The sequence below is a fragment of the Vicugna pacos genome, chromosome 8, assembly GCF_048564905.1.
Source record: "Vicugna pacos chromosome 8, VicPac4, whole genome shotgun sequence".
Lineage (NCBI taxonomy): Eukaryota > Metazoa > Chordata > Mammalia > Artiodactyla > Camelidae > Vicugna > Vicugna pacos.
The window spans coordinates 14,947,216-14,959,031 of record NC_132994.1 but is presented as its reverse complement, the minus strand read 5'-3'; the positions used below and the strand labels follow the sequence as shown (position 1 = coordinate 14,959,031).

General features: G+C 41.0%; 1 protein-coding gene and 1 pseudogene across 1 annotated transcript in view; both read left to right on the top strand.

Annotated features, from left to right (window-relative positions):
• Positions 1 to 1,274: 1,274 nt before the first annotated feature.
• On the top strand, positions 1,275 to 10,227 carry LOC140697955 (acyl-protein thioesterase 1-like; annotated as a pseudogene).
• Positions 10,228 to 10,652: 425 nt separating this feature from the next.
• ME1 (malic enzyme 1) overlaps positions 10,653 to 11,816 on the top strand; it is a 179,829-nt gene continuing 178,665 nt past the window's right edge. Inside the window, exon 1 of the mRNA XM_072965568.1 lies at positions 10,653 to 10,926. Within this exon, the coding sequence (XP_072821669.1) occupies positions 10,849 to 10,926 (78 nt within the window). The 5' untranslated portion in view covers positions 10,653 to 10,848. The remainder of the gene's footprint in view (positions 10,927 to 11,816) is intronic.

Below are 11,816 nucleotides of genomic sequence, written 5' to 3'. Positions count from 1 at the left end.
AAGAGTCTTCCTCTCCACATTTAAAAAATGGAATTTCAACAAAAACAAGTGATTTCAAATCATATTTATTTTGCTATGAGAGTAAAGAATACAAACAGAAGAATCTAGTACATTAGATAACCCTTCAAAATGAATACTCAGCACTGGTCAAGTCACTTAATTCTGCTTTCTAATGCCCAAACTCTAGTTGCCTAAATTAACTAAAAATTATATTCCTGGGACACTTTAGTTTCTTCCAGTGATAGGGGTGGGTGGTATTTTCTTTTTAAAAGTTCGAACTAAGTATATAGAGTAGTGTGCCTGACTTATTCATCTGGGTTGTTCTCATTTGATAAATATTCATATAGTGCTTATTACTCGTGGGGATAAATCATCTGAGGAGACGAGGGGAGGTAAGTAACTTAAGAGAGGCACAGAAGCTGGAGGTGGCAAAGCTGGAAGAGGAGCCCCGGAAGTGTGGCTCCAGACTCTATATCTAAACCACTACTCTTGCTGCCTCTTGGACAAATGCATTAGCTATTACTGGCCTAAATGAATGTTTTCCCCTTCAAAGCTGATGGTATATTTCTAGGAATATCCTCAGTGTGGACAAACTGCTATCACCGTGTAAGTGACGCCTGATAGAAGCTATATTTAGTTACACCTGAAAAAAATGCAGCTATTATTTAGAGATATTTCCAAGTACTTAAAGACAAAGCAATGCAAGTATTCTGAAAATATACAATTTAAAAACAGTATAAATATTTTAAAACGAGTCTTCATATTACTGATTGCTGAAGTGCATGTTGATTCCTTCCACTCTGCAGAGTTTGTAATTATCAACTTCTTCACTTGTATGTTGGCTGTTTCTCCTCATAAGCCTATGTCTGTATACTAGTGCCTGGCTTGAGGCTTAGCATATATAAGTGTCCAAAAAACCTCTTGAATAAGTTTAGGGATCCATAACTCTGTGAGGGAATCGGGGATGGCTTCATGAAATGATGTTTGATCTAGATCTTGAAGGAAAGGGATGACAGTTGAGTGCTTACTATGTGACAGGCACTGTTTTAAGTACTTTACATTTTACAGTAAGCTATGATATGATGTAGATAGCTTGCACCCATATAGCTTGTTTATTGTCCCAGTGGAATGTAATTTTTAGAGGCCAGAGACTTTGTATTATTCACTACTGTTCTTCCAGGGCCTAGATCAGGTCCTGGCATGTAGAAGGTGATCCATAAATATTTATTGAATAAATAAATACACAAATTACTACTGATTTAACCCCTATGACAATGCTAAGAGGTAGGTACTATTATCAGCCCCGTTTTTCAGATAAGGAAACTGAGGCCCAGACAGAATAAGTGTCCCAAAGTCACAGAGCTAGAAACTGGTAGGACAAGATTCAAATATGGCCAGTCTGATTCTAGACTTCACACTTGTTCAGATTAAACTGATATGCTGAAGTTCTAAATCCCTGGTACCTGTAGATGTGAAATTAATACATTCTTAAATGGCTGAGTGCTTACCCAGAGAGGATAAATAATTCAAAAAGAACAATTCAAAAAAACATTTCAAATGATGGCAGCTATCGGGAGTATGTGCAAAATTTCTCAGTGTGACTATTTTGAAGATATTTATTTGGACATCTGAATTCTAGAGGTTTGTTTTAAATACAGTCTTAATGTTGCCAAATGCAAATTCGTGCGCCCAATGCACTGTGAGGCCAAAGAAACAGAAACGTCGGAGTTTGGAACAGAGAAAGCTTTATTGCAGGGCTGAGCAAGCAGAATGAAAAGCTCATGCCCAAGAAAACCCTGAACTCCTGGCAAAGCGTATTTAAAGGCCAGGTAAGGGTGGGGGTCTCAGGGTATAGGATCAGCTTGTGCACAAGTCTCTGATTGGTTGATGCTGAGATAACAGGGCGATCAACACTAACAACCCTTAGGTGCCAGGAAGTCTGGGGACCACATGCTCTTGAAAATCAACAAGTTCATTTCTTCCCTTTGGTGGTACTTTTTAGCATCTGAAAATCTCAGGAAATATACATGAGATACTATTATCTGATTACTTCAGAGAGGGGCTACTGGCCGAGGATATGGGGGAGGGGTCTGTCCTGGGGATGGCCCCACAGGGTCCTGCTTGGTTACATGAATATTTTAGAGTTTTATTCTCTATACCATGTCATCAATTGAGACATTGTAAAGGTTAATAAAATAGTTTGAAGAATTAAACAATGAACGTGACCAGAAGGAGGAAAGGAATAAGTCTATTGTAAAGGAAATCAAGATGCTACGCAGCATTTAAAGCTATAAATAGCTACATAAGTCAAAGATAGTCTAGGTAGTAGAACTGGAGTTACTCTGAAAGTAATGTAACAACTCCTGCACGAATATCACAAAAATACAGGTGTGTGTGTTTAGCCTTCTCAACTACTTAAAACATTTAATTAAGGACCCGAATGCACTGAGCTAGATCTGTGCTCTCTAATTTGATAGCCACTCACCACATGCAGCCATGAAGTGCTTGAAATATGGCCGGTGCAAAGGAGGCATTCAATTCAATGTTCTTAGACATACAGGTGGCCAACATATACGTGAAAAGATGCTGTACAACTTAGCCATTAGAGAAATGCAAACCCAAACCACAATAAGGTATCACTTTACACATGTCAGAATGGCTATTATCAAAAACTCAAGAAATAACAAGTGTTGGTGAGGCTGTGGAAAAAGAAAATCCTCATGTACAGCTGGTAGGTGCAGCCACTAAGGAAAATAGCATGGAGGGGCCTCAAAAAATGAAAAATAGAACTACTATATGATCCTGCAATTCCATTTCTGGATATTTATCCAAAGAACACAAAACACTAACTCAAAAGGATATATGCACCCCATGTTCACTGTGGCATTATTTACAATAGCCAAGATACGGAAACAACTTAAGTGTCCATCAGTGGATGAAAGGATAAAGTGTTGTATGTACGTACTGTTGTGGAATTCAGTGGGCTGGTGTGCAGGCAGTAAAAGAATTTACCAGAGACAAAGGAGGAAGATAGTAAAAGTTTATTAGATACTGCTGCTATAGGCTGCAGTGGGCCACAGATGAGAGATGTCTGTGAGCCCCAAGGGTTGGTCGCTGAGGTCTTCTATAAGGGAGGGTAACCTTTAACTCCTTGTGCTTACGTGACAGTGGGGACAAAGGGGGTTGCAGGTGCGTGACTGGCTTGTGCACAATTCTCTGGTTGATGCTGAGGTAGCAGGGAATGGGGGGTTTATGAAAGGGTAGGGCTAGGGATTTGGATAGGGGGTTGTGACTGGTCATTGGTGGCTTGGCTTCTGGTCATTATAAAGTTGATCATTGTCTGGAGTAGTTAGTTCAGCTAAGGCAGGTAGGTATTAAGAAATGAATGTTCTTTAGTATCTTTAAAGCAGCAACTGGATGCTTGAAGGGCCTTGGAGCAGGAATCCGCCAGATATCCGTGGACCCCACACAAATGATGGAATACTATTCAGGCAAAAAAACCACAAAGGAAATCTTGCCATTTGCAACAACCTGGGTGGACTTTGAGGTGGTTATGCTAAGTGAAATAAGTCAGACACAAAAGACAATCATACAATAATGTATGATCTCTCTTATATGTCGAATCCATAAATAAATAAAACCAAGCTCATAGGTTCAAAGAGCAGATTGGTGGTTGTCAGAGGTGGTGGGTTGGGAGGTGGGAGAAATGGGTGAAGTTGTTACCGGGAAAAGGGAAATAAGGATTACCTCAGTTCTTAATCACCTGAAAAAAAGATTTTTGATGAGAGACAGGAAGCGTGATCTAAGCGAGATTTTTATTAGTGAAGTAAAAGATAGTGCACTCCCGAGAACTGGGAGTGGGCCAATCCAAGAGAGGAAAAATGGCGCAGTTCCCTCGTTTTTCCTGTTTTTATATCCTTGATTTGTGATTGATTGATTGATTGATTGATTGACAACTCAGGTTCCTTGCGCTCTGGTTAATTGACAGCTCAGGTTCTTTGTGTTCTGGATTGTTCCTTTCCCCTTCCTTTCCCCCTGCCCAGTGCTCATTTCTATCTAAACTACCTAAGTGTTTTTGTTTGTTGTTTTAGTTTAAATATATAGAATGTAAAAAAGTCACACCAATAAATGGCAGAGTTGCTATACTAAAAAGGACTTGGAAGCAATGATGTAGATTTATTCATAAGAATGGTGAGAGTTGGTTTTTATCTAGATTAACTGATAAAAAGAAAATTTCAGGAAGCATTAAAACTTTAATTCAGTGAAATCAAATCACAAAAATCATTGAACCTGATCTTTTTCACAATAGATGTAATTTTAGGCTTTAAGTAATACAACACATGCTATTCATGAATGGATACTTTATTGACTTACCCTGTATATTATATTTAAATGTGAAAAGTTACACAGAGAAAAATTAAGTAAAGAAGAAGGACAGAGGTAAGGAAGGTAGGAGAAGGAAGAACAGTGATTGCTGCCTTCCGTGGAACGCTCGGTGAAAGCTCCAGTTGAAAAAAAGACATTTGGGCAAAGGCTTGGACGGGTTGAGGAAGCCATGCAGACATTTGGCGGAAGAGCTTTCCAGTTAGAGGGAACAGCAAGAGCAAAGGCACGAAGCAGGAATGTGCCTACCTATTTGGAGAAAAGTAAGACAGTTAGAGGCTGTTGGAACAGAGTGAGAGAGGAGAGTAAGATAAAGATAACAAAGCCACAGAGCTAAGGGGACAGGGGCAGATAGTACCGGACCTCGTAGGTCATTTAATGACTTTGACTTCTACTATGAGTGAGATGGAAGCCACTGGAGAATTTGAGCAGAGGACTTAAATATACAACTCATTCTTATTTTTGTTTCTAGTATAGTAATTCTGAACTATATTTTGCATTTGGAAATATTCCTGTGATTTTTTTTTAATGCACAGGTTGTATGAATGTCCTTTATTTATGCAGTGAGGTGAAAACAATTGTAATTTAAAGCCAAATGTGACTGTAGTTGATTCTGCCTTTTAAAGCAAGTGAAGTAATTCGTACCTACTGGGAAATATTCTTTATATTGCTCTTTCATTTTCTAAGGGCATACAGAACAATTCTACTCATGGAATACTGAACTGGAACTTGTCAGACATTTTATCCAGAAACATTTTTTTTTAAAAACTTCAGGGAAGTATTTTATTCTTTGCACAGTATTTCAGCCATTATGTGTTAATGCTTTAAATGCTACCCTGGAAACATTTTTGAATTATTTATATGAAAAAATGCAACCTCATTTCTAAATCATTGACTTACATATGAATGTTAGGAACACAGTCCATTAACAATATGGAAATTGCCTATACAAACAGGTAGAAACAGGTAGATAATATCAACGATCAACCTTTAGCAGATCACACAGTCTTAAATTTTTCAAGTAGGAAAAGAAATTTATTCGACTTTAATTTAAATATAAAACTCAGTTTAGTTATTAACGAACTTTTAAGTATGTTGGCAACAACTCGGGTATACAAATCTCCTATTTCAGCTGTAAATTTTATAAAATCTAAATACAGAACAAGTACTTCTGATAAAAATTTTGTGTCAAAATTGAAATGTGCTGTGTGTATAAAATACACATTAGTGTTCTAAAATACACGTTAGTGTTCAAAGATTTAGTACAAAAGAAAAAGGTAAAACATCTGATTAATAATTTTTATATTGACAACATACAGGCATACTAATGTTGTGGATATAATTAGGTTAAAGACATTATCAAAATAAGTTTCACCTGTTTCTTTTTAGTTTTTAAAAAATGTGGCTCCTTGGAAAACTTTATACACATGGCTCACATTCCATTTTAGTTGGATAGCGCCTCTCTAGAGCAGCATTTCTCAAAATGCGGTCATGGCGCCATCATCAATAGCCTCACCTGAGAACTTATTAGAACTGCAAATTGCGGAGCTCCACCTAAGACTTAAAGAATCTGAGACTCTGGGGGTGGGGCCTGCTTCAACAAGCCTTCCCACTGATTCTGATGCAAGCAAAAGTGTGAGAACCATTATTCTAGACTGTTGGTCCAGAATTCTAATTTGGCTGTAAATTAGAATCATCTGGGGGGCCTTGCTGCAAAAACTCCTGGTGCGAAAGCTATAACCCAGACCGATTAAATCAACAACTTTGGCCCAACCCAGAGTGTTTTTGCAGCTCTCCAGGTGATTCTAATACGGGATAAAGACTGAAAAGCACTGGCCTAATCCACACCCTCTTCTCAGCTTCCAACATGTCCGCCCGGGGTCCGGCCCTGCTCGCCCGGGAAAGGCCACCGCTGCCGTGATTTTCCTTCATGGACTGGGGGACACAGGCCATGGATGTGCAAGAGGCCTTTACAGGTACCAGAAATTCACGTATCAAATATCTTTACCCTCTCGTGTCAGTTAATGCCTGATACAGTAAGTGTGAACATCGCTACGCGTTCTTGGTTTGGTATTACTGGGCTTTGGCCAAGTTCACAAGAGGATAAACCTGGAATTAAACAAGCATCAGAAAATGTAAAAATGTTGATAAAGCAGAGGTGAACATTGTTCCTTTTAACACTATTATTTTGGGAGGTTTTTTTCAGGAAGGAGCTTTATGCATTGCTGTTACCACACAGCAGAAACTGGCAGGCTTTACTAGGTACAGTCGCTGACTTCCAATGGGGGCTCTGATTCCAGGGGGGCCGATCAGTGGTGCTAACGGAGATATTTCTATTCTCCAGTGCCATGGAGATTACTATCCTTAAGTTGCCCTAATAGTTGGTTCTCCTATGCAGAAAAGCTAGAAACACTGGTAACTCCAGTCAATGTCATCTTAAAAACCTATGAAAGCAAGATGCACAGTTCATGTCACCAGGGAACGGTGAATATCAAGTTCATTGAAAATTCCCACCTCCACTTGATTGACATCATAATGAAGGCTTCTGGAGAAGTACCCTGCGTCAGTGTAGTAGAGCGTAAACCTTTTCCAGTGCCCCATCTTGAAACTTCTAATGTTTGCAGTCTTAAAATGTTTTGCAAATACATACCAATGACATAGACTAAATAATACCTCCTTGTAGGAAATTTGTGATCTTTTAAATTTCTATCTCTGTAGAATATGATCCAGAATATACTAATACTGAAATAAGTGAAATAGCTAGCTTCTTTTTCCCAAGTGCAATTTTGCCAAATAAAAATACTGCAAGCAGCATTTTTCATTACATCATTTGAAAATTATTAGTATGCTTAATGCAAATTTGTTCAGTTATAAATGAACAGTTAAGATATAAATGATTCATGCATGTCAAGACTTAGTAATTTTGGAATAAATCCGTAGACTAAGTCACCATGCAGTAACTGTGTTTCATCATATGTATTCACGTACTTAATGACTGACACAAACTAAGAATTGTGGTATTACACTGTTCCTAATAGTAGGGCTAATGCTTTTAAGGGTTAATAAAGAGGAATATTGCTTTCTTAAAAAAATTATGCTTTATAAAGCTCTAGACATTCTGTAGGGTCCCCTAGAGGATAGGGCTTTGGCATAAACTTTTGCTTAAAGAATACAATAAAATAAGGGTACATCTCTTTAAAGCATTCTAATGAAATGACTCATACCCATTTCACCTGTTACTACAATACTCAAGTACCAGTAACTTATAGTTTGGTTCATCAGACTTATTAAAAGTCAGGTATAAAGCCAGGATATGTCACCCCAGAACACATATCTCTGAGGACCAAAGGAATCTGCAAATAAACCTCATTCCATTCCTTGCCATGTATTTATCTTTCTGTGGTTTGCCACCCTTAGATGCTTAAAGCTTCTACCTTTGTCCTGTCATTTCTCTACAAATGTATTGCTCTTTGTTGAAGATGCTTCATACACTGCAGTTCTAAGCTGTGCTTTGAGCCATTCTTCATCTTAGGTTTCTCCTGCGTGATGTGTACTGCATGCGTTAATACATGTTTTTCTTTTGTTAACATGTCATCTTGTTAGAGTCCTGGCTGACAACCTAAGGTGGTAGAGGTAAAGTTTGGGCCTCTACCACACTAGCGCTTATTTAAGCTATATCCTCACTGCAATGTGCAGGGGGAAAGTCAACTCTTCAAGGTTGGCAATTACCCTGGGGCTGGCCACTCCAAGGATTCAGATTTTGATTCTGAACTTTTAGGTTGGCCACTCTTACAAACTTTCTCCTCTCTACTGTACTGAACACTGGAATTCTCAAATTAGAACCCCAGAAGTCAAAGGTCTTTCCTTCATACAGAAACGTACGAAGAACCAGGCATAGTAAGATTTTTCAACTTAAAAAAAATTGAAACTTGTTTTCCATAGCAGTAATGTGTTTTTGTGTGAAGAAATACAGGATCATTTACTTCATACCACAAACCATCACATAGCTACATCTTTTTTCTATTTAGATCATCATTCTTCTCATGAAAGTTAAATTTGAAATGTTATATGTGCTATGAGGTATTTCCTGAATTTTCTCTGCTTGAAATCTCAATGACATTAGATAGGAATGCTAAAATCATATTTTAATATTATTAAAGCTAATTGTGCATTAAACTTGGGAAGAAAAACTTATTTTGATAGAGTATTCTTACTGTGTGACAGAAATCTACAGATCCTGGTTCCTTCGTTTTGTCACACCCATTCTTAACATCCACTGTGTGTAGAATGATTGTAAGACTGTAGTTTCTTACAAGGAAAATTATAGCAAAAGTTTTTTTTCTATTTTTTTTTTTTAAACAGAGGTAATGGGGGTTGAACCAAGGACTTCATGCATGCTAAGCATACCTTTTTTTCACCACTGAGCTATATCCCTACCCTCCTCAAAAGTTGTTTTCCAGTGTATTTGTTCTTACACGTTTTTGGTTTTTTGCAGTAAAACCTAACCTCACAAACCTTTAAAAAGGATTGAAAAAGCTGGTGTTCTCACTAACATTTATGTGGGGAAAATAGGTTCTTTCCAGCACTCTTGGAGCTGCACCCGAATATACAAAATAGGCTTCCCCAGCTAGGCCTCATCCTGTCATTCAAGAGGACTGGAGCTCTTTTCTTGAGAAGTAACCATATGGAAGAGAGATGTGAACTTTACCTACATTGGCAGGATCTTATAGTCTCTTTGTAATGATGGCTTGAGGGAAGAGCCCACACACTCTTTTTAGGCTACTCCCTGTATTTACATCAGCTTTTCTATCTATAAATATTTTATGACAGAAACAGGAATAGACAAATAATATGTCTGAATTCACATAATAAGAGCTGTATTATAATAAGGTTCTGTTGTACTAACATTTTTGTTTCTTCTTCAGCATCTTGTGTTTTGTTTCTAGGCCTGTTAAAACTGTTTTTGTCTCGGATAAAACACTCTTAATTGTAATGTGCCTCAGTTAATTCAAAAGTGTGAGTTTTGTAAAGTATACCTTCTCGGATGTTGTGGGGTTAATTATTTATGGATTATAGAATTCACAGTGAAAAGTGTTACTTACATGCAAGGACTCTTTAAAGAACTCTAATGCAAATACAGTGTTCTCTATTAAAAGAACTAATTCTAGGTAATTTAAAGACCAGGACTAAGGGGCTTCTGGATATAGGTGTGGCTAAAAAACAAGAATGTAGTAAATATTTCTGATAAGGAAAAGTAATATAATTAGAAATAAAACACTGTACTGAATGTGTCTAGTTTATGGATATATCAAATCAAGTCCTCAATTCCAAGCACTATTTTTTCTAATATTAGGTAGGAAGAAGGCAGAAACTAGCCATCCTATTGCCTGCAAAGGAAGCTGGGGCACAGAAAGCCCTGCTGGCTGGGATATGACTGCTCCTCCATTCCTTGAAACTTTAAGTATAAATATCAATAATAACAGAATTTCAGAACTAGGAGATCATTTATTCTGAGCTTTTCGTTTTACCAAAGAAGAAATTGAAGCTTTTAAAGATTGAATTAACCATCATTAGAGAGAGGGAGAGAGATTCTTCAACACCCCGGCTTCTAGAACTGTTAACATATACAAAATAAATGTGGCTGTTCATTGGGCCCTGTCTTTCAGGGGGTGTTAAAATAAAATTCCCATGGATGATCTACAGGGATTCCTGCGGATCCGTGGCCCTGAGGCCCGCACTCTCCTCTCTTGCCTTTTCCCCAATTCTTCACGGGCCTGGGCTTTCTGGGTCAAGGTTGGTTTCCTCAGGCCCCCGGACCTGGCTGGCATCCAGGGCAGTGGATAGAGCGTTTTGAAGAACTGATAGGAAAGGCGAGATGAAGTCTGACTCTCATCAGTCAGTTGAGGTCTACTGCAAACATCCCCCAGGTCCCCCTCTGTGCCTCAGCCCCTCTGCCCTAAGCTCTCCGTTTCCCACCCTCTACCTCCCTGCGGGTGGGGCTGAGGGGCCACCTTGGCCAGGGATGATGGTGCCTGCGGGCTGGGCGGGGGAGCCTGACCTTGCTCCCCATTTGGGTCTCCGGAGCAAAGAGAACTGCGTGCACAATACCGAGCCACGTCCCAGGGAGGGGCTGGGCCAGCTGTGATTGTAAACCGATGGCGAGGCGTGTAAGGGAACGGTGTCGCCCCGGCCTCGCTCTTCCTCCTCCTCCACCTCCTCCTCCTTGCTCACCACTCGCCGGATCTCCTACCATGACTCAGCGCTTCTCGCAGGCCGCCCGGCCGGGGACACCGGCTTCTTGCCGGCTCCTCCCGCCGCGTCCACCCCCTCTCGCCACTCACGCCCGCCCCCGGCCGCCGGCCCTTTCCCCGCGCCGCCGCCGGCGCACTCAGCTCAGGCGCCCCGAAAGCATCCGCTGCGCGGCCCGGCCTGACGCGACCCCGCCGTCCCCACGCGCCGCCCGCCATGGAGCCCCAAGCCCCCCGCCGCCGCTATACCCAGCTGCGCGGCTACGCCGTGACGCGGAGCCCCCACCTCAACAAGGTAAGCCCGCCCGCACCAACCCCACCCCCAACCCCGGTCACGGTCACCGGCAGGCAGGCACTCCCGCCCTCCCGGGACGCTGCCCCGCCAGCAGCCGGGCGAGCGCGGCGGCCTCCGGGGCGCCCCCCGAGCCTCGGTGCGGGCCGGGCGCGTCGGTACCCGGCAGCGCGATGGGAGGGCGGTGCTGTGCCTTGGCATCCCGTTTGGGGAACCGAGGAGAGGGAACTTGTTTAAACGCTTCGCGGCTTCTCTTCTCCAAGGCAAGAGCCAAGCTAAGGAAAGTAGGGTCAGCAAAGCGCATGAATGGAATGTTTTTTGTGAAGGTAGCAGGTGGCCTGCCCGCTCAGCCTCAATGTGCCTCCCACGTACTGGGTCCACTCAGTGTGGCCACCATAGGAGGCTGCTGTGGAGAGAGGTGGCCCTCCTGGTCCAGCCTGGACAGAAACGTGTTCAGAGTCTTGGATCCCATGGACAACCTAGAAGTGGGGCCTCTTGGTTTCTGGAGGTTAAGAGGCTGGGAATTCGTGGTGGGTGGCTTCTGCCTTGGGCACCGCATGTCCTGGTGCAAAATCCCTGTCCCAGATATGGCTCTGTGGATGAAGCCGTTACTATTTTATTTTTGAATCTGGCCTTTGGGAAATTAATTTTTTTTTTAAATAGACCTCTTTTTATTAAAAGGGGAATTTTAGTGCACTGTTCAACAGGCCCTTCTTCAGATCCTGGTAACATTTCGTTTTTCTTCACTGATAATGTAGTGTAGGTATACCTAAGAGTTCTTTCCATTGAAAAACACTTCGGAATTGATAAATTTGCTTCTCTAGATACTTAGTAGTCACACTTATTTTATAGCCAGGTTTGTCTCTGGATTGACTGTCCCTTTTGTGTAAGTG